The sequence below is a fragment of the Oryzias melastigma genome, linkage group LG4 (genome assembly GCF_002922805.2).
Source record: "Oryzias melastigma strain HK-1 linkage group LG4, ASM292280v2, whole genome shotgun sequence".
Classification (NCBI taxonomy): domain Eukaryota; kingdom Metazoa; phylum Chordata; class Actinopteri; order Beloniformes; family Adrianichthyidae; genus Oryzias; species Oryzias melastigma.
This window is the reverse complement of record NC_050515.1, coordinates 10,978,431-11,006,125: the sequence shown is the minus strand read 5'-3', so window position 1 is coordinate 11,006,125 and position 27,695 is coordinate 10,978,431. Positions and strand designations below refer to the sequence as shown.

The window sequence follows — 27,695 nt, the reverse complement described above, 5'->3', positions numbered from 1 at the left end:
AGAATAAACCTCCAGAGTATCAAATGCTAATCCATGCTGTCTGGGATTAAACATTTTTCTTTAAAATACTATCATCTACTATTATTAGGTGCCAAATCCATTTTTATTTTTTTATTTATTTATTTTTTTTGAGTGACGATCATACATGGAGACGTTTTTAAGGGGTTTGCAGTGACCAAAAAGCTTTGAAACAAACATTTTAATTAATTCTAGATCACTATCGCTGAGTGATTTTCACCTGAGTTAACATATTTACATTATTTTCATGTTGCATTTTTCTGAGTGTCATTTGTGCCTGGATAAAGTCTCAAATGTCCTACGAATGGGTGAACCAATGAGTCTCCAGTACCATTAATTATTATTATTTTTTACATTTTTTCATCTCAAATTCCAAAATTTTCAGTAATTTTCAATCATGTTTCTAGGATCTTCCTATATTTTTAGTTTCCATTTTGTTACATAAACCACAGTTGAAAATAAAATAAAGCTCGTCTAAATTAGAATGTGTTGTCATATTTTTAGCTATTTTTTTATGAGAAATACTTTTTATTGAGTATATTATATCTGGTAAAATGACCCAGCAAAAGTGATGGTGTAACTTTTTACAGCGAAAGTGTTCTTGGGTTAAATTCAAATAAGAATGTTACATATATGTACACATGCTTTTATATTTTTGCTTGTAAAGTTTGCCATATCTGAACTGAAATAGCAGCAATCTCTCCATCTGTGGAGATTTTCTGATGCATAAAACCATCTCATCCTTCTTTCATTTACTACTATCAGAGAGAGTTATCTCACTAATACCCAATTTCTTGTGCTAACTTTATTTCCGTTTTTTTTTTTTAAATCGAAATTGCACAAAAGTTTATCAATAAACATTTTTATTTTTAAGCTTAATGCCTTTAGGTGTCATTAAACCCACTAATTACCCCTTCAAAAGCAGGTCACTGTAGGGAGTTCACGTTGAAGACTCGTTCTGTGATGGAACCTTCTAGAATGGACATGAAGAGTTCTGATAAAAATGTACAGAATCACAATTTTAGAGTTATTTACAGGAATAAACCAAAAAGAGACAATGAACAGCTTTGTCGGTTTGTATAATTGTGTCATTATAAACAAGAAAATGACACATTTCAAAAACTTGATTTATCTAACTGTTCACCTCATGACCACTAGGTGGATCCGTTCTGTAAAAATGAATTATCTTCATTTTTAAGATACAATATGTAATTTCTCTCAACTTACCATAATGTATTATAAATGCAATTGTTTTATTATATTTTTGTGGTAGCATTTTATAGCATTCATACATTTTTAGACATTTTTTTCAGCAAAATCCAATTATGACATAAAATGCAAAAAGTGTGATTCCATTAAGAGGATTTTATAAAAGGAGCCTCTTTTTATTTATTTTTTAAACTCAACTGTTAAGTCTTAAGTGAGCTTAACTGGATTCAATCCTTTTTTTTCAGAGAAGCAGCATCTCTCTTTTAGTGTGTTGCTGCCCTCTACCTGGGAAAACATAATAGTTTTTATAATCTGTCTTGTGTTGCACTCTGCTCTTTCTACTTCTTGATTTTAACCTGTTTAATGTAAATTGAGGTTCAGATAGGATGAAACATTTATCCAACTATGGAAACTTTTACAAGAAGCCTTTACAAGAACAGAACTTTTGTAGCAAGCTGCCACCTACACAGCGCTCAGACAATTACAGAACATTACCTTTGTATATTACTCGTCATCTTTCACTGATTTTTTTTTTAAGATCCTTATAAAAATAAGTTAAAACAGCTGTGTAAAAATGTGAAATGGAACTAGAAGAGTGGAGAAAATATTTGAAAAATGTTTGATAACTTCCGGAGGTTAGACAGAAAGCAATGTCCAAACAAAACTCAACAAAGTACATTTTACTAAGATAAAATATTTCAGACAGTAAATGAAAATAATGAAAAACATGATAAATGAGGAACCATTTGGGCTTCAAGTTATGTCCAGGTGATTTTGAGAAATTACAGAATTTGATAGGGAAATCATTTGTCATAAAATTCCCTTTACTAAAAGAAAAAAAAACCAAACAAACAAAAAAAAACAGCTTTTTCTTTAGTGATACCCCAGTGAAACACAAAGTTAACTAAAATACGAAGACTTACTCGATCAACTAAAAGAGACAGTCTGATGGGAAAACTTCAAACGTCACAGAAAACTATAAAATAACTTTCACTTTTAGTAGATTTTTTTTCCCAAAAATAACAGTCTCTATGTAAGACAAAAGGGTTTAATAAGAGAAATTCTATAAGTTACTGTAAGATGCACCTGATTTTTTATTTCTTTCTTCTGTACTTTGCCAAAAAAAGACTTTAGACTCACTTTAACCCGATGAAAATTTGAATGGAACCAGATCAGAAATTGCTAAAGACGAATGCAGAATCTGCATTATTGTTCATTTCAGTCAGATTCTGAGGAGTCAGAGGAGCTAGAGGAGGAAGATGATGAAGCATGTTTTCTCTTTTTTAGTCTCTTCTTGTGATGCTTCCCGTGTTCCTTTTTGGTCTTTTTGCTCTTCTTCTTGTGGCCGTCTTTCTTCTTCTTGCGCTTCTCCTCTTGGTCTGAAGCCGAATGGGATCTGCTGCGTTTCTTCCTCTTTTTAGGAGTTTCTTCATCACTTGAGGATGAACTTGATCTACAGAGAAAGGGAAAAAAATGATTGATTATCACTATGATCAATAAAACAAAACCATCTTTTCATAAGTAAGGAGGTTTTTATAGAAGTGTAATCATTGTGAAAAATCTGCTTTAAATTATTTTGGGAAGACTTTTGTTTTATTGAACAGATTGTGACAACAGGGTAACTCAGTGCTGCAGTTCAAACCTGATTTACTAAAGATTTGTGTGCATAAAAACCTATTAAAATTTGACAGCTGTGCGCATTTAATATTGTACATTCACCACTAATGCAATAAGGCAGAACGCGCAAAGAATTCAGAGGAGTAGATACAAGAATCCTTCAGCACACGCAATAGAATTGATCAAACTTGAAGCAGTAAATCAGCTGTTTTACGTCCATATTTTGCCCGTCTGAGAGGGAAGTGAAAACTGACACAACTATGGCCAAAATGGCAGCAGTCATTTCAAGAAGTAATTAAAAAAACAAGTATATGTATTAGTATAAATATAGTATACTGCACAACAACTATGAAATGGAGCAAAAAGTAAATCAAAACCCCAGAATGATTAAAAAAAAAAAAAATAGGTTAAGTTTTCTTTACATCAGATATATGTTACAATTAAAGTCAAAAGCTTACCTTTTTCTTGACTTTCTCTCCTTGCTCTTCTTCCTTTTACGCCTCTTTTTTCTATCATCATCGTCAGAACCTAAAGCACAAGAATAAAAGACCACATTAGACCAATTTTGAAATAATTCTGGATTTTATTGAACGAGAATTAAAGTATGGAAACTTATAAAGTATTTTGTGATTTAAAAAATCATGAATATAAAAAAAGAAGAGACAAACAATCCAACCTTTATGATGCTGACCGCTCCTTGCTAGCTTCTCTCTGTTCTGAGGAACAGGAATGTCGTCTTCACTCTCCTCGGTGCTGGTGCTGCTTACGTCCAGAACGATGTCTTTCTGGGGGTCAACTCGCACAAAGTTTCGACACTCGAATGTTAAATGACCCGCTGTGGATCAGAGAGAATACAGTGAGTCACTTTTAATAAATGAAGATGTTTCTATTATCTCTAATGTTAAAGTTTTGATCAAAACTATACATATCAATACTAATATATGAGTGCAAAAAATGCATTTGTATGTGTCATTTTTATTACAAACAGGAATGTTAGTAGTACACAATTATAAACACTCATAATTGCTAAGTCAAAGATGAGTGATTATCTCTAACAAAAAATCTAAATATAGCTCTATAACAGCGGTTACAAATACAAATTACATTTACTTTGAGACTAAATTACTGGTATAAAAAAGAAGGTTTAGATAATCATTCTGTAACAGCAGCAACCAAAGATATACCTCTATGTAGCCTGACTTGATTGTGTCCACAAATGATTTCAATTTATTTTAAATTAATCTAAATTACTTACCGTATCCACATTTTTTACATCCAGCTCTGATATTGTCCTTATTTGGTCCTGAAAGATAACACAACCAAAATGTTTCAACAAAATTCAAAACATAAACAGGGCACAAAACGAAGATTAGAAACCAGTAAAATGAACACATACAAAATACGGTCGTACAACTGTTACCCCTTTACATTATTTAATAATTGTATTTTTACGCCCTATTTTTGTTCATTTCTAATTTTAAAACCCTACAGTTTGGGAGAAAACAGTGTAATATGGGTAGCTAATAACGAGGTTTGCTAATAAAGCATAATTTGACTTTTCAACTCGCGGCGTTTATGTATTTCTTCACCAACTAACCTTAACAACAGAAATAAAATGTCATACCTGGTACAGCCATTGATTTTCACACGACGAAAGAAGTACAAAATAAAAAAGTTAAGCGCGAGCCAACACTGTCCACAGGAAAATAATGTCGTCCGGAAACATTTGTTCTGGAAATTACTGCGTTCCACCTTCTCTTGTTCCTGCTCCCTCATTCACGGATCAACGGCACGTTATCGCCCCCTGGTGGACGGATGATTGAATTACATCGGTTCAATGTGTGCTGTTTTTTAAACATTTTCCTTTGCCTTTTCATCGATGAATCGAACAGAAAGGGAATGTTCAATTAAAATAAAATAAAATAAAATAAAATAAAATAAAATAAAATAAAATAAAATAAAATAATTTATATTTACACGCTTTATCTGAGTTCATCACAAATCTTGCTTAAGACAAAAGCTATTTATTTTTGCATTTTTTGAGACCTTCCAGATCAATGTTACGGCAAAACTATACTTTTAGAGATTAATTGAAGGCATTTGGGGTTAGAGTGGCAGCTGGAAATTGCAGTCAGATGTGAGGCCCCCAGACATGCTGTCATCATTATGTCTGTGGCTGTGGCACAAGATCAGTGACGCACACAATTTCCAGCTTGTGATTACACTGTATGGCTCAGGGAGGGCCAGCATGAATGCAAGATTTTTCTGCATTGAAGCGGTTAGCGGTTCAATCGAATGATTCTTATAACAGGAGTAAATGTACATATTTTGTTGTCATTTATTTGAGCATTCAGCTCGTGTGCTTACTTCATTGCTTCACTTGTATTACAACAAAACACTGTGAGAAAAACATTAAAATTAAATAACAATAGTTAAAAACTGAATTAATTAAATATAAAAATAATGTGAAGAAGTTGTGGCTAGAAATGCCAATTTCTTTAAGAACATCTTCTATGAACTTTATTTTTTTAATTTGAGAAGCGTTCTTGTATTTTAATCAACATTTTGACTAAATTAATAAAATTTTAAGCAACATTTGGTTTACATTTTTAAAATTATGTTATTTTTGTTCAAAAGTTTAAATTTTGGCTCCTAGACTAGCAAAAAGAATTTTATGACCTAAATCTGCATAGATAAAGTCTCCAAATACATTTCTACACAACAATGTTTGAAGTAAAATGTTGGTGTCCAGATGTTTTCTTCAAGCAGCACCTTTTTTTAATGTTAGTTTAAAAGAAACCAATCATGCAAAACTTTAACAGTTCAAAGGTGCATACTTTTTTTTTTTTTTTTATCTATGTTGACTTGCAAGCTCAGGTGACAGGTTAAAGGCGGGTATGAAGAAACAAGCACGTGTTTACTTCTATTTTTCTTCTTTTTTAAAGTTTACAGAATGAAAGACCAGCAAAAAAGTGACCTTCCAGTTGCATATTTAGGAGAAAAAAAGTCAAATCACAGAAATTTGACTCAACACTATTGTGTTAATTTAATCCACAACTAGAAGAACTGTATCAGACAAAGTACTACATCACACTATGCTGTAATAATGTTCTGCCTTCCAGGAAGTTGGACACATTTCATATCTTTACCTTGAGTACATTGTATTGCTTGTTGTATTATCTCAGTCCTAACAGTTTTTAGGAAAATTGATGCATCTTTCTTTACCACAACAAATATTTTATGCAAATGTAATGTAAAATACGATGTGCAGCATGCTGTGTCAGGATTCTACCTAAAAAAAAAGAATAAAGTAAATATACTTTCAATTATTTTATTGTTGCTTTTATGTCATAAGGAGTTGAATTTTACATCTATGGTAAACATCAACTAATAAATATTTGATGTGGGAAGTCTGCCCTATATGAATGCAAATTAGTCTATGGATCATATTTAATTAACATGTTACAAGGTGTGTGATGTAATAGCATGCAAAAGAACAGATTTATAAAGAAATGAAGCAGAGTGATTCATCTGAATAATTTCTAGTGAATTATGTCAAAATGCACAAGAAATTGTATCTTCTGAAATCATTTAATCTCCATCTGTGATGTATCACAGCTTTCTATCATATCAGTTCCTTCAAAAAAATGCTTTAATGAAATTCTGGCAATCTTCTGAGAGTTCAGACAAAAATGAATTCATCTTGAAAAAGAAACCAGTTCAAAATATGTTTCCATTTAAGCAGCAAGCTTTCATATTTTTTTTCATCTTTGTGATGCACGCAGACCCAGACCTAAACTGTGGCTGAACATAAAGTACTCTGTTGATTTCTAGGAACTTCTCTCTTCAAACAGAATGTTGTGTCATCAGTTTATGTTACAAACAAACTGACTGAGACTCGAGATGAAGACAGCAAAATATTAGAGTAAGCAAACAAGCACACGAAAAAGATGAATACTCAGAAGTTGTGGTAATCTACAATCTTTCTTAGATAACTAGGAACCACTTCCTACTTTTGTAGCTCACACTAAGAGCAGATGATGAAACAGTTTATCTTCAGATTGTTGGACTGCTACACAAATGCAACTTGGCTAGTAAAAACAAGTAAAACTTGAAATGAAAAGGAAATACAGTGACTTGTAGTACTGTTTTTGCATGTATAGGTGTCATCAAATCCCAAATTTAATACAACTTACAATAGACCCTTTTCATGTGACGTCACACATAACGGTGAGTGTGCAGAATGACTTCCTGTATACATATTATGTCTATGGTTTAGAACAGCAAAGCTTTCTGCTGAATGCTCTTTAAAGCTATATATAAAATATAAAATATAAAATTGTTACCAAAATTTGTACAAAACGTTGTATTTGTTTTCCCCTCTAAGATCATTCACGAATCAAAGTACAAAACTTCAGCAGTCCTGCCTGCATGTTCCACAGCTGCTTCCCCAAAATGGATGAAATTACACAAGTCGTGGTTTATTTCCCTCTGACAACCCGGTCAAAGTTAGAGGAAGGTTACAGGTACTTCAGTGAATGCTGCTTGTTTGGTTATGAAGATAATTACGATTTTCTTGTTCTTATTTATGCTATAGCTACCACCACAGGGATCAGACGTAAAGCTGCAGAAGATGCTGCCCAGTTAAAGTTGCTTACATTTCTGTGTTCTCAAAATCACTAAAATCAGAGCTAAGTAAGACAATTTCAACGTGTTTTACAATAAATAAAAACTAATAACTGTTGCATTATTTTCTGACGTATTTCCCCATTGCTGTTGCTCATAACCGTGTCTAAACCCCAGGGCCGGCCTTGGTGACCTAGGCGGCTGTCTAGGGTGCCATCTGGTGGAGGGGGCGCCAAATTTCAGTGGTTAGATATTATTATTATTATTTTATTTAACAGTTTGATGCACCAATCATTTCATGCAAAAATAAAAAAAAATAATTTAAAAATGTAAATAAAATAACTCAAAAGTTTGATGTAATCAATAACTCTGCAGTGCAGCCCCCTCCCTTCTTGTTGCTGCTGCTGTCCTGGTTGAGAGGAAGAGAGGGGGGCGCACTGTTGCTGCTGTTTGTGCTTCTTTAAAACTTTAAGAATGAAAAAAGGAAGCCTTTCTAAACACGAACACCGAAGTCACTATTCGCATTTTCGGCCCTGTCACCATTTTGTCTGACGTCACCGTGAAAAGGGTCTATTGCTGCCTAGCAGGGGGTGTCTGGACTTTTTTATTGGAAAAATGTAGCACAAGTTATTAAAACTGGGTTACTCCCTGTTCTGATTTTGCCATATTTTTTGCAAATAAAAAGAAAGAGAAAAAAAATGCATTAAATCTTAACATAATTCTTTTTTTCTTCATCTATCCAGCTCTGAACTCCACTAGTAGACGGGCACTTCTGGTCCTCAAAATGATCAAAGCTCTTTTACATAGTGACAGTTGTAGATTTGCAGAGAACCAACAAAAGGTTAAGGCTACAGTGTTTAAAGGTCACCAGTGTAGTTAGTGGTTTATTCAAAGCCTTATTGAAACCAGTCCCTACAGGTCCCTGGGTGGTCCAGTATGGCTTTCGAGAAACGTCAGCCACACGCCTTACTGGTTGTTCACGTTTGCACGAACCCAACTGTCATTAACAATAGAGCGGCTCTGTGCTGTCTGAAAGGCACAAGCTGTCCAGTCCAAAAGCTGTTCTCTTTGTACTGTACAGCTCAGCACCTGGAGGACATCGAGGACACTGCACGGGATGTTTTTGGACAGGGGCTTTGCTTGGAAAATAAACTTCTGTCTGACCTCAAGCGCCAGGAGTCTCCTGACTTCACCACCTGACACAATGTTCCTGCCACAGCACAGGCATCGTGCCTGGGTGGCCATGTAGGAAAAAGGAATTCCTTCTAGCTTTGCTCAAACAAAAGCCGTACGGAGGACGCTAAAATTAGACTATTTTATGACATTGGGCAAATTTATCATTCTTAATACCCGGTTTCATTCAAAAACCCAACTGTTCCTACAGCCAACCCTACTTTAGATGACGGCCTACAGACTTTTTCAAGCTCTGGAGATAAAATATTCATCTATTCTGACTGATTCTCATTGATGTGTTTTTCTCATGAGGGCTCTCTGATGTAAAGGAGATCTGTAAAGTATTTGGTAAAGTAGGAGGCCAGGAATGTAAGGTAGGCACACAACAAACCGGTACCGGTAATAAAATAAGAGCAATTTTGTACCAGAAGCCTTGTTTTTTCTCCACTGTGTCCCACTTTAACTCCTCTGAAAACAGACACTTCCTGCAGCCCCTTGTGAGCTGCTGTCAGCCACGCACCTCAAAGGACAGAGAGCATTCGTTCTCTTGTAAAGAGAAAAGTAAAGGGCAATGTGGACAGGGAGAGGGGCCAGCTTTCTTTCTGATTTGATGGATGTTTCTGACGCAAATAGTGGATGTATATTTCCACACATCTGCTTCCCTCTTAAACAAAAGGGAGCCAAGGCTGCAGACAGTTACAGTGAATGAAAATAATGATTTGCTCAACAGCTGATATTTATGACTTCTTTTTTCTGGATGTCTTAGGGGGGAGATGGTTGGGCAATAACTGTTGTAGAACAGGTTATGAGAGGCAGATTGTTATCACTTAGTTTTTAGATTCCTATGTTAGAAAAGCCAGAACAAAAAAGGCAAGGGAAGTATGTGGCAGAAAGCTTAATCCTTGGGAGGAATTATAACCCTTGGAAGCACAAAACTGTTCTTTTCTTTGGATGTGGCTTCACAGGTGAGTCAGATTTTTGTTTTTGAGTAGTTTCTAAGGGAGGAAAGAAACCCAGCCAAGAGTCATTAATTTAACGAGTGAATAAAATGTCACCAGAACAAGCTTCACCTTTTGGTATTATAGCAAAGGTTTTAATCTGCAACAAACATGCTACTAGTGACTCCACCTATATTAAGATGAGTTTGAGTGAAAAGGTGTAAAGTTTTGTACACATTTTTTTCCATAGGTATGCTGCAGGCTAATAAAACATGCTAGGGTACATAAGGGTGACTTAGGTTGAACACAGACACCTGAGATTTTTCTAATTTTCAACCCCTCTGAACCCTGCGCACTCCGCAGAGAGCCTGTTTAACGCGTTCTGAATCTCAACTCTAGGTGACCCTAACTCGTCATTTTTGGGCGTGCAGGCTTTTGCCATTATATCAGGGGTCCCCACCCCTTAGGACCATGAACCGGTACTGGTCCAAGGGTTGCTTGGTAACGCGCCACAGACGCTTATCAGAGGTTCAAAACCATCAGGACACGCACCGCCCAGTGAACATTTCAATGTGGACCCCATAGGGTTACCTTTTGGCGAAATTGGTGGGTCTGTCTGCGGGTTCCATGGTGGCACCACCTGTGTTTGCCCACACGAGCTTGAGTGGGTACTCAGTAGTCTGACTCGTTGGGCAGCAGAGTTTTCTCACTCACTACGCTGGTCGCCAGGCAGCTTGTTAGCTCGCCACGCGGTCCACCGGGCGGCTGGTTAGTGTAGTGACCCAGACCACTGAGTCCCTACACTAAGCCAGTGTGGGCAAACACAGATAGGGCCACCAGGGAACCCGTGTACACACTCACCTGGGGCCTACAAATCCAGCCCAAAGGTAAATCATATGAGGTCCACAGTGAAATGTTCGCAGGGCGGTACCCTAATCCAGAGCCGTTTCCCAAATCCAGTGCCGGTACCCTACTCTGGTTCCACATCCGGTACTGCGTCCCAAGGGTTGGGGACCTCTGATTAAAAGACCAAAAAGGAGACGAGTCGGAACCCCAACGTTTTCACCTTTTTTTTACAACATACAGGTTCTTTGAAACCAGCAGTTTCAAATGGATCCATAACCCCCTTCTTCTAGTGTCAAGCTTATAATTGGCTGTGCTTCTTGCCCGCGTGGAACCTTAGTGATCGTTTTCGTGCTTCAACTCGTATTAAATCTGCAGCTTTCTCATGACAATTAAAAGTAAAACTGGTTTAAGAAAACCACAATGAAACTGTGCTTGGAGTTGTTGTCCTCTGAGCTGCCTATCATGCAACTGTGAACTCTCAGAAACTCATATAGTTGTGACATGAGTCTGTTGGACCTTTTCTGTTTGAATTTCTCCCAGTTTCTTAGTACCTTTTGAAACTATAGATGTGTTTACATGGACACAAGTGATCGGAAAAAATGCCTGATCAGAATAAAGCACACCATTTTTATACTCTGACCTGATCAGACTTATTCGGATCAAAATTTCATTTCATTTGAGATAATTTGGTTATGTCAATTGTTGATCCAAGTGTAGTACATGTAAACAATTTATTCCATATTGTTCAAACTCTAACCCAGGGGTGTCAAACTCATTTTGGTTCATGGACTATATTTCAACCCATCTGATCTCAGATGGGCCGGACCATTGACATAAAAACCAAATGACTTTTGGTCACCTTGCTATCTGTAGCTTGTTTTTTCTTTTTTGGTTCCCTCAGTTGGAAAAAAAATCCCTCAACCAACCTAGTAGCCTAATCACTTATTATTACACATTCAAAGATGGATTTCAAATAAAATGACTTTTATAAATTATATTAATAATAATAAATAATAATAAGCTTTTTCAATTTTATACAGAGTAAATATTTTACATCTGACTTTAAGGAAATCCCGATAGTAAAATTATGGAAAAAATTAAACAGACTAAAATGTAAATGTGCAAATCAATGAAAAATTAAACTAAATTAAATTTGCAAACATTTGTGAACATAATTTGTAAGTTAACCTCCCTTTCTCTCCTGAAACGCAGCATGGTTTGGCCTTCAACATGTTTATTTCTTCATGCTTGTTATGCCTGTCTTGCTTTTCTTTTGCTCCCCCTGGTGGCGGAATTGTGCATTTTGGTAATTTCTTTGAAGAACTATAACTTGCCACAGAAATGGGCAAGGAACTTGCTTTTTAACATCCTTTCTCTCTCTCTCTCTCTCTCTTCATGAGTGGACCGGATTAAACTATCTGGCGGGTTGAATCCGACCCATGGGCCATATGTTTGACACCCCGGGTCGTGCAGCCAAGATTAAAGTAATGGCCACACGTATTGTGAAAATTAGAAGCAAACAGTCACTTAAAAATAATAAGAAGAAGAGCAAGCTTTGATCTTTTCAGTTGATGCTGCAGTTTTGTCTGTTTACAATGGAAATTGCTTAATCTTCTTCTATGGCCGTTCCAGCTACTGTATATTAATTAGTTCTGTGCATGCCAAAATGATTTATTCTTATTGAAAATTAGCATATGTAAATGTTTGTTATTATCAGCGGAAGTTTTTCAGGTTCAATTCCAATCCAATCTTTGATCCAATTAAAGACATTTCCCACATGTAACCACAGCCTCTGACTCACCTTGACTTTTTTTCAATTCTTCTAAAAGAAAAACTTTCCAGTTTTAAAATAGTCTGTCTCTCTTGATTGGTAGTTTCGTTTTTATTGCCATCTTTGAAACAACACACCACTTTCAGCAGTGGAATAATGTTCAAGTGAAGCTTCTGAGGGCATAAATTACTACACTGTGTTCCAGAGCGGATTTTAAAGAGACAGAGAAGGTTTTAGGCAATCGAGAGAAGTTCAGTTACAGGACTGAATTTTTAGGCCTGTGATCCTTTATGGCACATGATCAAATTGAATGTGTTTATCAGTTTTGTGTTCAATTTTTCAGTTTAAGAAACAATTGTTTTAACCTCTGGTATTTGACAGCTACATTTTTTAAAATTTCCAGCTATTTGTTAAACTTTATCACCTTAACCTAAAAATAAAAAGCAAAAACTTTTACCTCTTGTTTACTTAATATTTTGAAGGAATAGTTATAAAGTTCATGAAGCTGTAGGATTGTGTTGTGATCTGTAAATCAATTTTTGTTCCCTACAGTTTTTGTTTCTGGTGTTCTTGATGCTTGATTAAAAAAAAAACATCTTAAAGAAAGAAAGTTTTATGGGGAAAAAAGCATATTGGTTCAAAAGTAAACACACAAAGTCAGAAATCTGTTTAAAAAATGATATTTTATTTTGAAGCATCATGCTTTGATCCTCATTTTTCATCACAATTTTATAAAAGTAAAAATAATAATAAAAAAACATAACATATCATTATTTTTCTAGAAATACATTTCTTAAGTACAATCTCACAAAAATTTTATTTAGAAGTGCTATGGACCCCAAATGAAGTATACGTGCAGGAAAAAGTTACCCAGTAAACTAGAAACCAGTTTCATTTTTAAAGTGATAGATGATGAAAGATAAAGTGGGTTAAAGAATTACATCCTGTATTAATTAGTACAGAGATTCCTATAGACTATCAAAGTAGGCTTTATAGTTTAGCTAAAATATTAAGATATTATAAAGTTGATGACTAACTACTTATTCTTGGTAAGGATGGTTACTTGCAGCTCCTTCCAGCTGTTTCTATAAAGATCACATTTGTTGGAACTGGATGAAATTATAACTCATGACGTAAGTTTAGCATCATCAAACCAAAACCAAGGAAAGCTGTAATCCATGACCTCAAAACAAATGTTTATTTATGTCTAACATGCATTTATTGGAAGAAAGTGTGGGTTTGTTTGAAAACACACTGTGGTCATGCTTGTTTCCCTGCAAAAAGGAACTTCTTTCAGTTCACTTCCAAATAAATCCTCCCAAAAAAGCTTTGTTGCTACTTTTGGATAGACATACAAAACAAAATTACGATTAATACTCTATTGTTAAAATAAATAAAGACATACAGTATTATACATACATATATATATATAATAAATGCAACAAAAGCACTTTATTTTAGTTCATTTAGATGTCTGATAGGTAACAACAGCTTCAATCTTCCCCATGGAAACATCAAAGCAGCTCAGTCCGTCATCGTTTTTGGTCCCCCTGAAACATTTCAGACATTTATGTACATTCAGTATCTGAAAATCTCGCCGCATGTTACTGTGCTTGGTTGTGTAGTCACAGATGTTTTCCCAATGACACATGTCGCCTCATTTAGCGGAGCATTGTCTGGTTCCTTGTGTTTCATCAAATTGTAGCGTATCCTCTGAGTTCACTGTGATTTTATTCAAACTGTAGTGTTATCAAACATGCCAATGACAGGGACCGCGTAAAACAAAATGTAGTTTTAACCCTTGTAAAGTTGGAGCACTCGCCTGGAAGAGAAATTATAGATATGGTTCGAAGAACAGGAGATTACATGCTTGGTAAGTCAAATTTAGGAACAAAAAAGAATAAAAAATCAGTTCGGAAAAGAAACACAAATAGTCTACAAACTATGAACATTTATGGCAACCAATGCTGGCAAATTAAAACGCAGTTAACCTAAAAATACAGAAGAAGCCCAGAATTACTACAATGGTGACTCTTACTCATCATGGAAATCTGCAACGTTTGCACTAACGTAAAGAAAAGGAAAACCCGATTAAATACCATTTGTGACTTTCCAAAAGGATTTTTTGCATCTATTTTGTTGTAATATGGTGTTCATTCAGCTTATTGTGCTTTAACATGTAAGAAACTGTTTTTATAGGAATATCCGAGCACAATTTATTCACAATGTCTTAATGTTAGGATTCGTAAAAGCTTCAAGTTTGCATAAAAGTTTAGTAAAAATCCATGTGGGAAAATAATTTGTTTTCTCTTTTTTGAAAGGTTTCATACTTCCTCTTCATCATATTGGAGTATTGGCAGTATTGCAAGTTCACTGTCCATGTATGCTATTCAGAATTTTCAAGACCAACAGCTGATTTACAAAAACTATCCCTTCCAGTTGAATGTTTTTTAAAGCAAAGTGAGCTCAGATCTTAGTCATATTCCCTCCGTTAAATCTATTGTCTTTCATTTTACCTGTTAACTCACATGCACAAACAGAAAGCTTGATTTGGATAAACTTTATTTTGTTCATAAGTTACATAGTTTTCCATAAAACGTCCGATTGCTTGACGTTGAACCATCTTTTCTTTGCAGCTGTCTTGAGCATGGATTGGAGTCTCGGGGTACTTTACCTCTAATTGTTCCCTTGTTGAGTCGCAGTTTGGTATTAAAAGTTTTACGACTTTCCTGTCCATATATTAAGTAATCTAAGAGCTCTTCATAAATATGGGTTATATCCTTCATCCTACCTCCATAAAACGGTTCAGATATATTCTTCATCTGTACTGAATGAGTGAGTGTGCATGACAAATACCAAAATAGTTTGGAAGAATGATTATCTTTATAGCTTAAGTGTTTCACCAGTGCTGTTTTTTTTATTTCTCCAGATTGTCTGAGTTTTAACTACCTTTTCTTCCTCCTTGATGCTATAATCAAGTTACATTGAGCTTTTCCTTCTTAGTTTGTTTTAATTTTTGGCTTGAGAAAAAAAATAATCGAAATAATCTTTTTAAAGTTGAGGTACATTTTTGGTCTTAGAAGGTTTGGCTGTGTGGTCCAGCACCACCCATATGTCTATCCACGCTTTGACAACCTGAACCTAAACATGTGCTAACCACTGTAATTTACACAATCTATAGGTTAAAGCAACTCTCCCTGTTCTGAGGAGACGAGGGGGAGCAAAGCATTTCAAGGTCTCTTTAAAGATGATCTCAGTCAACATTCAGATCCTGAAACAATGTAATGTTGAAGGTGGGAAATGATTAAAAGAAACTTTCTTTAACATTTGTAAAAAAAAATTCTTAGGTGTTTTGAATGTCAAATAGAAGTTAAAGAAAAATAACTTGGAATAAAATGATCTATCAAAAGAATCAGAAAAATCTGTTTTGAGGGAAACAAATATCCACCTTAATATGGTTTGGATAAGTAAACCATTCATCAAAACGTTTCTTGTGTTTGCAAATTCCCAAGAGCCCCTCTACTCAAAAGCAGAGGTGTATATAAAAAAATCAACGATATTTCATTTGGCGATACTTGTATCAATTTAAAATGCAGACAAGATGATATTTAATTAATTACTTGTGAGCGTTCTCCAATGTCTCAATTTTTTTCCACCTAAACCCCCAGCCACTAGTTGGCAGCACAGCATACCTTGAGCAGCTCTACTCTGCACCAGAACAACAAGATTTTTACAGCTTGTGTCAAAGATTCAGATACTGGTTCAATCAGCCTCGTGGTTTTTGTTGTTATGAGACAAGTACTACTTAATAGTTTTTTTTCTAAGTCATACTCTTTGAAATAAAGGGAAAATTTGTTCTGGTGAAATATATTGTGATATGTATCATATCGCGAATGTATTGTATCGTGCATGATAGTCCGAGAGGCTGCCTGGTTGCCTCACCTCTGTCAGTCTACCCCAGACAAATCGAATCCATAATCATTATTATTATTATTATCGTGAGACATGTATCGCGATACGTATCGCATCGTCAGATATCTGTCAAAACACACCCCTACTCAAAAGCTTGTAATATAATGAGTAAAGGCGCCAATGCATCACTTAATGAATGGATGATCCAGCGGAGGAGTGACATAAAAAGCCACCAGGTGTTTACATCTGTCATGTTTGACTTTCACAGCTTAAGCTAGACTTTCTCTTGGGGGCAAACCCATAACTTCAGAAAAAGCAGACAAGTCTGCACAGGTTTTCCTGCACTTCTAGCACAGTTTAGGCCACTTCAGGTGAGACCTCCTCGTTTGTGTTTGTGAATCCTCTCAAGCAAAACTTGTTCAACAGAACTCTGACCTTTTCTGGCTGTGTGGAAGACGGTTAGCTCGATTTCACCTCATTCCCCACATCAGCTGTTGTGCTTCACCAAGAAAGGAGATTTTTTTTTTTTTTTTTGCAGGCTGACTCCACTACCTCATGGAAGAAAAAATGCTAACCCTCTTGAATTTCCCACAAAATAGCTTGCCAAGAGGACTCGGAGAGAGAAAAAATATTGGGGTCTAAATACAAAAATTCTAAGAGGGGAGGGGGTTGTGTGAATGGAAATATGACCACTTTCCGGACATTTAAAGCAGAGACCTACACAAAAAGAATAGCCAGGACTGTGTTTGCAGTTTAAAGCATGAGGGCAAGAAATGGAAAAATTATCAATGTCAATTTAGGTAGATATTTATCTATTCCTCTTAGTGAGACTCTTAGAACATCAGTTCACTGTGTATCATGCAGAGATTGGAGGAAACCCAACAAACCTATAAACAGCAAGACAACTTTCTGGAAATCCATATGAGTAGAGGGGCTAGGAAGCCACACATCTGTGCGGTCTCTGCTTCAACCTTTCCTTCTCTTTCCTTTCCCCCTTGCTCTTCCTCCTCCCAAGTTCTCTCCTCTCTTTTGTGGCTTCTAGCCTATGAGCTGGCTGGGGCCTTTCTTAATACACACCCCAGCAGGGCTTTATAAAGACAGGGCTGGAGGTCTCAGCAGCCACACACGCCCCGTGCCTCCTCTTTTAGGTCTGACTGAAGGCTGCCCGTGTCATCCTCTCCAGGGTCAAGAGGGTGCAGATTAGAGATGCTGGTGGCACATTTTTGGGCCCTCAATCTTCAGATTTTCCTCCTGGGCCCTATCCTAAGGGCTGCAAGTATGGCAACTATGGAGGCTCAAGGTGAGAGTTGCTTTATGGGTTGAAAATAGATAGGAGAAAAGGTTTGATTGAAAACTGACTAACAAGAGTGTATGCTGCGCTGACAAATACTGCAACTGAGGTGTGAATGAGTAAACAAGCCGATGAACTAAGCTTTGTGTCAGTATATTTTGTCTTGCTCAACTTGCTCGTGTAAACTGTGGGTTAAACTGTTTGTATTTCCGTTGTTCTGAATTTTTTCCCCCTTTTTTCCACTTCACTGTAAGACTAACTGTGAGCACAAACAGTCAGAATCTAAAGCAACAATTTTCCTTATTTTTTTTTGCCATTTTCTGAGTTTCCATATTTTTCTTTTATGGTAAAAAAAAAGAATAGTGAGTCTAAAAGCCCCCAGTGGCGTGTTTGACTTATGGTGAACATTTTCTGAGATGTACCTCTCTTTGGTTCTTCTCTCTCTTTGTGTATGTGAAGCAGCTCTGCATGAAATTGAGAAGGAGCCAGCCTACTGGAATGCACAAGCAAAGGCAGCCCTGAATGCTGCTCTCAAGCTCCATCCTCGACACCACCGGGCTAAAAACCTCATCCTGTTTCTAGGAGATGGTAGGTCTACAAATTCCTATCACTGTGATGGATCCATAAGGATCAATATTCAATTAAGTTTAAAAAAAATGTACATTTTTCAGAAATATTTGCTATTTTCATATTGAAATATCAACATCCCTGTGCTAAAAAAAGATTTTAAAAAGTGAATTTTGATGTGCACAGCTACAAAAATAAATAAATAAATAAAGAGATGGGGAATACATCTCCACCTCCATCCATGTTACGAAAATAACACTGCATAAGGCATTGAATAATAAAGCTCTGACCTTTGGCTAATGCATGTGAGCTCCGAGAATTATTATAAGGATCCAGTAAAACCTAAAAGATTGCACAACTCATTTTTAGGGTTATAACACAGCCGTCTGCCCCAGCGTGGATTATAGATAAGAAGTTAATCGTTACATTCTGGGACTATAAAGTTGCAGGCTCTGACTTTAGTCCAAAAGACATATGGAAAGTTCACATTTCCCTTTAAAATCACCTTTCAGAAAATTCAATAATTATTCAAAAGAAATGCTATTGATTGCTGACTTTAAGGGGTTTATTTGAGAGAATCTTGCATGTTTTCGGTTCATACATTCTCTGTAACAAGGGGATTTTTAGGATAGGACTTTATCTGACTTTCATAACAGCCAGGTAGGAAGAGAACTAACTTCCTGGATCAGACTTGCGAAGTTTGGATGTTTCTTAAGGCGCAACTTCCAGAAGGCACTGACGATTGCATTTAAGAAGTTTTGGTAATTGTTGCAGCCTTGCTTTGATAGTGCCACCCTTATTGATCTGTTAATTATTTGTATCAATAAGTGCTGATTGACTTGTACAATAAACAGCATGCTATAGTTTATGCCTGCTAACCTCACCATAAAAGCCCAATTATATGCAATTTATTTTAGGAAGGAAATTGTTTAGGTATTTAAGTATCACTGCACAGTGATGGGAAACTTATCTTTAATGGTCCCCAAATGCTTAACACATTTGCTATCACTCTAGGGGCAGCTAAAGCCAGAAGGATGTGGTTTACATCTGGAATTGATTTTTTTTTTTAAACTATGTGTGTGGTATTTGTTGCAAGTGAGAAGCAGAATTAATCTTTGTAATAGGGGGCTCTTCAAAGGCATTAAGATTAAAGGATCACTTTCAGTGTGTTCTAGAAGGTCTCTGTTTCAAATTACACCCTTTCTGTAATTTTGGGGGAATATCTGTGCTGTTTATTAGGTTTCCAAACCACAATATTAAGTTCTAGGAAAAATAAAAAAAAACAAAAAGTGAAATTTGCCTGAATTTTTCTCAACATTGAAAATTCACTACAAATTATTTTAAAAATGAAACTGTCAGAAAAATAAGAGGTAGATAAATAACAATTTATTAGCTCAGAAGAGGTAGAGATCCACCCACCATCCATTTCCCATTTCTCGCTGTTTACTATTTGGATCTCAGGGTTGCTGGAGCCATTCCAGCTCCTGTTTGAACAGCTCACCACCGGATCGTGCTCCTAAATGCTGTTTTTTTTGTTTGTTTTTTGTCAGGAATGGGAGTGAGCACAGTATCAGCAGCTCGAATCCTGAGAGGTCAGATGGAGGGTTGGTCTGGAGAAGAAACAGTGCTGGCAATGGACACTTTCCCCTATGTGGCCCTTTCTAAGGTGATAACATAGCATGCCATCCATCCATCCATTTGACACATATAGCAATAATAATAGCAATAACAGCAACAACAGTGAAAATAATACAGAAATGTTTGAAAGCGAGCAGGCAGAAGCTTAGCTTACCATGCATATGTTTAAGAAGATAAGAAAGATTAACTGGAAAAAGCAACAATCTTTGTACCAATTCCAAGGCTGGAACATTCAAAGTTTTTTTTTTCTCTAAAAAGGCAAACTGAAAACATTTTTGCAAAATGTGAATGGATTTCAGAGAAAATAAGAAGTCTTGAAAAATATTATTTCTGTGATTTTAATTTGATGGTTTAACTGATTGAATTTATGTGCTCTTAATTTTAAGGTCATATACTCTCCAAGAGGTATTGTCAGGACAAGCAGACAAAATCAAAGCATTAGAAAATGAAAAAATACTTTTTCAAAACCTAACCTCGCCCCAATTAACATATAAATAGTTTATTCTCTAGTTCACACCATAATCCTAGCAAGTTAGCTTTAAATTGTTCCTGAAATTCTTGTCAAAACGCTTAACATTCAGTTTCTCTGACTGCAGAGATGTAAGCCCATGTGTGAACATTTTCCTTCAGGGGTTTCCTTCAACACGCTGCTGCTTGTTTTTAAGAAAAAACTCCCCTTCAACATAAATCCTCAAATTGCTGTGTGAAGTGGTTCAAAAACTCACATGTAGCATAATCTTAATCCCTAAATTATTGTTTTAGAAGTCAAATAAGTGCTTTTGTTGCCTTTTGTCAACCTGCAATCAAGACAGAGTTGAAGCTTTGAAAATGAACAAGTTCCACAAGAATGCTCACAGAATGTACAAATAATTTTGAAAAAATAATCAATTTTTGCTTTTGACTCTAACAATATTCAGTCGGGTTGCTTAAAAAAAATCAGATTTGTGGGAACGATTAATCCCTTTGTATTGTATCCACACTAGACATGAGATAATCAGGATTATGAGAGACAGACGATGAATACATATAATAAATAGACAAAAATATAAACATTTAATTTTTCCTTATAGACAAATAACTATTTTTTTACTTTTCATTTTGTCTACAAAGGCCCAAAAATCAAAAAATGAAACACAGATTGTCAAATCTTCAGCTTTCTCTGATTTTCCTTATTTGTAGTAAAATAACAAAAACTTCATATAAAGTGTAGCCTAACTGATTTTATATTTTTTCATTCTCATCATTTGCTTTTTCTTCTTTGCACAGACCTACAGCGTAGACAAGCAGGTAGCAGACAGTGCCAGCACAGCTACAGCTTATCACTGTGGGGTAAAGGCCAACGCTAAAACCATCGGGCTCAATGCAAAAGCCGTGGTCTACGAGTGCAACACCACTTTTGGCAACGAGGTGCACTCGGTGCTGCGACGTGCAAAAGCACAAGGTAAGCAACACACTGGTTTCTGGCAGTGGAGGGTGGATTATTGCCTTTAAATGATACATGGTGGAGAATCATCTGATAAGCAGGCTACCTGAGACACAAGTCAAGGTTCAATAGTCTAAATATATTTTATGAGGTCATTTTTAAACATGCTTTCACACAGCAGGTTTTATAGGGGTGTAGGGACAAAATCGATTCGGCGATATATCGCGATATTTAATTTGGCAATACTTGTGTTGATTTAAAATGTTGACATGATGAAATTTAATTATTTATGTATGAACGTCCTTCAGCGTCTTACTTTTGTTTTCCACCTAAACCTCCGACCACTAGTTGGCAGCACGGCACACTGAGCCTCTTTTAGCAGCTCTACACCACACCAGAACAACAACAAGATCTCCCAAGAACCAACTTGTATGTGTGTTTGAGCTCACTTGCACCTCACCTGGATTATTGGTGAGGCCAGGTGGGGGCAGGGAAAGGCGCCTGAGATGAAACGAGAGTGAACGAGAACAGGAAGTTAGAGTTGTCCTTAACAATTAGTTGAATTTTAGTATGATCTTATTGTGTCTTTGGTGTTAATTTTCAACATCTGTCCGTGGACAACAGATGAAAAATAGCCGCTTGGTTAATTTAATGTCCACTGTCCCAGAGAAATAAATAAAATTTAAATTTAAATTAACTTTTAAAGGCAACAATAACACACATAAACACAGATCTTTTTTTTTTTTTGCATCAGTGATTTACTACTTTCCAGAAAGAGTAACAAAATACACAGATGTCCTTGATTTAGCATCAGCCACTTCTGATCAGCTCACATCAAACTACAAGAACTGTCAGGACACCGTTTCCCACAATGCATTGTTTTGTAGTCCTCAAGGTGGCTTACAGTCAGCGCAGTGCCAGATTTCCCGCTGCACTTGCCTGTGTACACTACCCCTTTCTCACAATATTTTTCATGACGATTGACATGTGATGTCAAAACAAAAACTACCCAGCATGCACCACAATCCAGGTGATCTCAAACACACCTAGTGTTAATTGTTCAGTCAGAAAATGTTGACTGTTGCCTTTAAAAACGAATGTTTCTTAATTTACCAAAAGAAAAGCACCATGAAGTCTGTGGGTAAAAGGAACGTGTTGACGAAATACAGTTGCAGTACTTAATGTTGAGGTCAAAATTAATTGTATCATTTTATTGCCATGAAAGAAGCTTTTTTTTTTTTTTTTTCTAAGTCCTACTCTAAATTGTTCTGGTACAATCTTGGAATATATCACAATACATATGTATTGGGATATGTATCGTATTACCAGACTCTTGACAATACACACCCCTAGTATTTGACATTACACACAATTGGGTTTGCCTTTAATCCTGGAAACAGATTTTATTTTTTAATCATCTTTTTAATTACGATGTTAAAGCATTTATCCCCTTATCAAACCTTCAGAGTCCACGGGGAGGGAATATTGGATCAAAATAAACATTGACAATTTTGGATCTAATTCAAGCATCTCTGTGTCATCCAGGTAAATCGGTGGGCATTGTGACAACCACACGTGTCCAGCATGCATCCCCAGCTGGTGCCTATGCCCACTCTGTCAGCCGCAAGTGGTACAGCGACTCAGATCTTCCTTCCAGTGCAATCCAGCAGGGCTGTGTCGACATCTCCACCCAACTGGTCACCAACGTCGACATTGATGTATGGACAGTAATGATTATCTCCTTATCCACATAAACTCTGTATCTATTCTACTGGTGAAGGCCAAGATGCTTATCATCTACCTCTATGCCTTCATGGTTGTTTTCTTTTCTCGCCGATAAGGAGGGCTGCAATACAGTGGTAAATGTTTTTTAAGAGTTTGACTCACCGTTTTATTTGGAATGCAATAAAAGCGCTTTCCAAAGTGCATTTAAGGGCGCTGACGTAGGCGTGCTATAGTGGCAAATCAGAATTGATAGCTGTATTATTATCTTTGCACGTTTAGCCCTGGCTTTCTGATTAGTTTTAAGTGAAAATAAAATGAACCAAATGGTGGAAAATGATTTTTAGTAAATGTGTTTTACTTTAAAAGATGACCATTATCTGAGATAAATGTTAAACAGTTAGAAACTCATTCAAAGCAGTCCCTTTGAATAAATTGGCTATAAACATTTGTAACGCTGGACTGACACAAATTGTAATATGAAGAATAAAAAATCTGTGTTCTCTTTCACAGGTGATTTTAGGAGGAGGAAGGATGTACATGACACCTGAAGGAACTCCCGATCCCGAATATCCTACCTCGTCGTCCCGTAAAGGAGACCGCCTAGACAAAAGAAACCTCATAAATGTCTGGTTAAAGGCCAAGCCAGTAGGTTTATCCAACATTTTCCCTACCTTTTTTTTTTAAGTATTTACCATTTCTCATTTGTGTTTCAGAAAAAAAAATCCCACTACGTCTGGAACAAGAAGGGATTTGATGAAATAAATGTCAAAACAACAGATCGGCTTATGGGTGAGTATCAAGCTTTATGGAAAACTGCTTGGAAGCTGTTTTGAATTTAAAAGTCAAAGTTAGAAAAGTGAAAGTGCCAGTTTTTACATCGCTGAAGGTGTAAAATTTGTTCTCAGGAATTGAGCTATTCCCTGAGGGAGCGGTGAGCTGCAATCACAGCCCTGCTTTTAAATTATTGAGTAATTTAATCCCCCCCACTAACCCCCAACCCAGTGCTTGATGCTGAGTGGCAAGCAGGAATGTATTGGGAGACTTTAGAATCCTCTGATTATAGATTTAATTCTGCAATTTACTAGTTTTACTGATTTTCATTATTATTATTTTAGTATAGAATATATTCATTTATCTTTATTTTATCACCACATGTAAAATAAAAAAAGGTGGGAGCTTTCTCTTTGGTTATTTAGAAACTGACCATCACGCTGCTCTTTGAACCCAGTTCTGTGAAACGATTAATTCTACTTCAGCTGATAGAGATTTAAAGGTGTGTCCAAGATCGTAAAGATTTACGACAGTGATGCAGATGTCCCTCCTCAGTGAAATAATAAATACATTTTTTTTAAAAAGTGATCCAATCATCCATGTAGCCTCATTAACTGTGTACTTTATGCTGTCTGTGTGGCTTTTTTTGCTAGTGGTGTGTACATTTTCTGATCTTTTATGTCTGTTTTTGAAGGTCTTTTTGAACCAAAGGACATGAAATTTGAAGTTTTTCGAAATACCTCAAATGATCCATCAATTGTGGAAATGACAGAAAAGGCAATTCAAATCCTCAGGAAGAATCCAAAAGGCTATTTTCTATTTGTGGAAGATGAGTATCTTGTCTAAGAAAGTCAAAAAACGTCACTCAATAAGGCCTACATCTAAATAGTATTTCTTTTATGCTTGCTTTGTTACGAGGGAGAATCGATCATGGTCACCATGACAACACTGCCAAGCTGGCTCTCAGGGAGACGGTGATGTTTGATGCAGCCATTGAGCGAGCTGGACAGCTCACCAGAGAATCGGACACACTGACAGTGGTGACTGCTGACCACTCTCATGTCTTCACTTTTGGAGGAAGCACACCACGAGGAAATCCTATCTTTGGTATGACTTTAGCCATAAGACATGAAAACTGCAATGGCATTTTTGGACCAGGAAAACTATGAATAAAAAAGTTTTTTTAGTTTCAAACTCAGATTCAAACTTCTTTATTGTTTTAGTAAATCAATCATTACAGAAAAACCCTTTTCTCGCTCTCATATAGGTTTGGCACCAAAGGACGCCATGGACAAAATGCCTTTTACCAGCATTCTTTATGCCAACGGCCCCGGATATGAGCATGCCAATGGAAGCAGAGACAACATCACAATGGTGGATTATGGTGAGTGCAAACGGATGTTTTCAAGATAACTATAAAAAGCATATAAGCTCACAATTCAGTTTTTTCAAGTCAAGTTTACTTAAAATTTTATATTTAATTTAAAAAAAGGAAAGAAAAACTAAAGTATAAGAGTGGGTGCCACTAATTAGGTTCACTGGAGTTCATTGTTCCTTTTTTTTTTTTTAGTTTGCACCATTCACACATCGCACAACAAAAAAGTTGTTTATCTGGAGTTAAAAATACATCTACCCCTTTCATTTTTTTTTTTTTGTTAATGGGCCGCCATTTATTTCTTTTGAAATGTTACGCTCTACATGGAGCCTCAAAAGAAAATCAGCCATAAAAGCAACATTTCTGCAACAGTGTTTGATTATTATCAAAACTGTTTCAATTAATCAGAGCATGAAAAAAATTAAGTCAAAATGATTCAACTTAAATCATTTTTTACATGCAACCTTTGGTGCTTTTCTCTCATTTCCTGTAATATTCATCAAAGGGAGTTTTGGTTTTATTTTACTTTTGGGTTCCAAAAAAGACTACTATTATTTTAATCACTTAAATTACGTTTGTAAAACAGCTTCTAATGGGGCATATAGCCATAAAAAAAAAATGCATGTAGGTGAGTAAAACTGTTGCATCACGACAAACTCTTGTAGCACCAAAAAGGACAAAAGTATACAAATGTGTGTTTTTTTCCATGCACCTTTCTGACTTTTTAATTGACTTTGAGTTAAAATATAAAGCTCAGCAGCACTGATTGTTGTCTATTTGTGTCTCCGTAGAAGATGACGAGTACAGGCAGCAGGCGGCTGTCCCTCTGGAAGCAGAGACACATGGCGGCGAGGACGTCACCATCTATGCCAAAGGCCCAATGGCTCACCTGTTTCATGGAGTTAAAGAGCAAAACTATGTGGCCCATGTGATGGCCTATGCTGCCTGTTTGGAGCCATACACCAACTGCCCTCCTCACCCCCTCGACCGCTCATCAGCGGGAGGCAGAAAAATGCATGTGGGTCTTATATTTAGCATGTTTGGTCTCCTCCTGCTGCTCAGATGACCCTAATGCACAAACACACAACCGAGTCGCTTCGAAATCATGGAGCAAAAAAGGGCGTATACACACTCTGTTCATGACAACAGGTGGACAATGTCTGCACAGGCCAGCAAATCGGAATGCAGAGACAACCATACGCTGTATTTGCTATGTATCCCACCATGCCTGTAAATGCAAGCTTCAGCATGCATGTGTTTATACCTCACATATGTAAAAAGCAAATACTGATGAGTGGTACTTGCAGTTATGCAAAGATTAAGTTGTTTATGTGCAAACAGAAGCACCTTTTTATATAAATGGTGTACATTTTTTACAAAATTGCACTAACTTGTAATGCTTTAATTTAGTTTGTGATTTATTTTTTATTTTGCTGGTTTTCTTTTCATCTTGAGTTATAAAAAGGCTCAGCAAGCACTGCTCTTGCAGAGATGTCAAACATTTGCCCAGAGGCAATTTACCAGGTACACATTAATCTGACATTTTGCCCAGAATAACCTGGGAAGAAAAAAAAAAACTAACTGGCTGAGGCTCATGCTGTCTTGGACACACATCAGAACATGGCTGTTTTTGCACAAGTGGAAAAAACAACTTTGGACTGCAAAAAAAAAAAGACCTGCACTATTAGCCACCATGCGGAGATGCAACTTCTCCAAGCTTTTTCGTGAGCTCATAGTCGGTCTTTCAGGGTTTTTTTTTTTTTTTAACAAAACTGCTTCTGAATGTTTTTTCTATCAAATGCCTTACAAAAATATGTGTAAACCAATTGAATTGTATATTTTTAAACAGAATCACGAGTTTATTTTTTTATTTTATAGCAAAAGTATAAATAAAAATCTACTGTTATTTCTGACCCTTGTTTTTTTATTATTTATTAAAACCCTTTCACTGCCTGCTCTGCCAACATTAAAGAAAGAATAGAAAACATGTTTTTAAAACCATTAATTATGTGTATTACTCTCCCCATGCAATAAGTGGCAGAAAAAAAGATCTTTTTAATCAATTTTGTCCTGGTTGGGTAGTTAAAGGGTTAAGTATAAGTGTGCATTTTCCAAAAACTTTTGTTTTGTCTCACTGAAAGAAGTATTCAAGTGGATGGTTAAACTTTTGTTTATTGTAAGATGAACCAAGCAGAGGATGTCTGCCAAATTTTGTCTTCTGTCAATTATTATAGATTTATGAACTTATTATACAACCATAAAAGGGATAAAAACATAGAGATGAGGCAATGTAACAAAAAAAGGCAAAAAGATAACTTGTGTGTTTGATATATAAAAAGGAAAATTCCCAAATGGTTTTAGTCCTTACATAAATTAATTTAATGCATTTTAGCTTTCTCAAAACACCTTTTTTCCAGGCACAGATTGGCTGAAATCTGTTGGAGCCACTCCACCAAAATGTGGCTTAAAGCAAAGAATACTTCACCGGTGTCACCTTCACCTCGTAAATCTTTGCCATCTCCTTCTCACTCTGACCTTCTGCTGTTTGTCCAAATTGACAGGCAGTTGATAAAAAAAAATCTTTTCCATTTTTTGCTCAATGAAAATGACAAAAATGTTTGACAAAAAGAATGTTACAATACCCCCCAAAAATGCATTAGAGCAAAATTTAGACTATTCTTGAACTTTTTATTATTGCATAATAACAACTTTGTCTGTTTTATGTGTTTTTTTGTGAATTTGTCTTTCATTAACAGTGGAATACCAATGATTTTTTACCCCATCAGTAAAGAAAC

The 27,695-nt window shown here is 36.1% G+C and overlaps 2 protein-coding genes across 2 annotated transcripts; one reads left to right on the top strand and one right to left on the bottom strand.

Annotated features, from left to right (window-relative positions):
• Nucleotides 1–1,491: 1,491 nt before the first annotated feature.
• On the bottom strand, nucleotides 1,492–4,649 carry srek1ip1 (SREK1-interacting protein 1). The gene is made up of 5 exons (XM_024278125.2): nucleotides 4,469–4,649; nucleotides 4,100–4,147; nucleotides 3,521–3,679; nucleotides 3,303–3,372; nucleotides 1,492–2,680 (listed from the first exon to the last, which is right to left on the bottom strand). The coding sequence occupies exons 1-5, from the start codon at nucleotides 4,479–4,481 to the stop codon at nucleotides 2,446–2,448; spliced, it is 525 nt and encodes a 174-aa protein (XP_024133893.1). The 5' UTR covers nucleotides 4,482–4,649; the 3' UTR covers nucleotides 1,492–2,445.
• Nucleotides 4,650–16,649: 12,000 nt separating this feature from the next.
• alpi.1 (alkaline phosphatase, intestinal, tandem duplicate 1) lies at nucleotides 16,650–26,806 on the top strand. The gene is made up of 11 exons (XM_024279499.2): nucleotides 16,650–17,410; nucleotides 17,864–17,989; nucleotides 19,519–19,634; nucleotides 20,873–21,047; nucleotides 22,575–22,747; nucleotides 23,265–23,399; nucleotides 23,468–23,543; nucleotides 24,220–24,354; nucleotides 24,441–24,632; nucleotides 24,793–24,909; nucleotides 25,692–26,806. The coding sequence occupies exons 1-11, from the start codon at nucleotides 17,317–17,319 to the stop codon at nucleotides 25,964–25,966; spliced, it is 1,614 nt and encodes a 537-aa protein (XP_024135267.1). The 5' UTR covers nucleotides 16,650–17,316; the 3' UTR covers nucleotides 25,967–26,806.
• Nucleotides 26,807–27,695: the final 889 nt, after the last annotated feature.

What these genes read in the sequence shown, in the direction of transcription:
- srek1ip1 (XM_024278125.2), bottom strand. An exon ending in GAGCGGTCAGCATCATAAAG is followed by an intron (nt 3,373 to 3,520) that starts GTTGGATTGTTT and finishes CTTGTGCTTTAG; the next exon opens with GTTCTGACGATGATGATAGA. An exon ending in GAGAGAAAGTCAAGAAAAAG is followed by an intron (nt 2,681 to 3,302) that starts GTAAGCTTTTGA and finishes CTTTCTCTGTAG; the next exon opens with ATCAAGTTCATCCTCAAGTG.
- alpi.1 (XM_024279499.2), top strand. Translation starts at nt 17,317, where the DNA reads ATGCTGGTGGCACATTTTTGGGCCCTCAATCTTCAGATTTTCCTCCTG. An exon ending in TCACCAACGTCGACATTGAT is followed by an intron (nt 22,748 to 23,264) that starts GTATGGACAGTA and finishes TCTCTTTCACAG; the next exon opens with GTGATTTTAGGAGGAGGAAG. An exon ending in CATCACAATGGTGGATTATG is followed by an intron (nt 24,910 to 25,691) that starts GTGAGTGCAAAC and finishes GTGTCTCCGTAG; the next exon opens with AAGATGACGAGTACAGGCAG.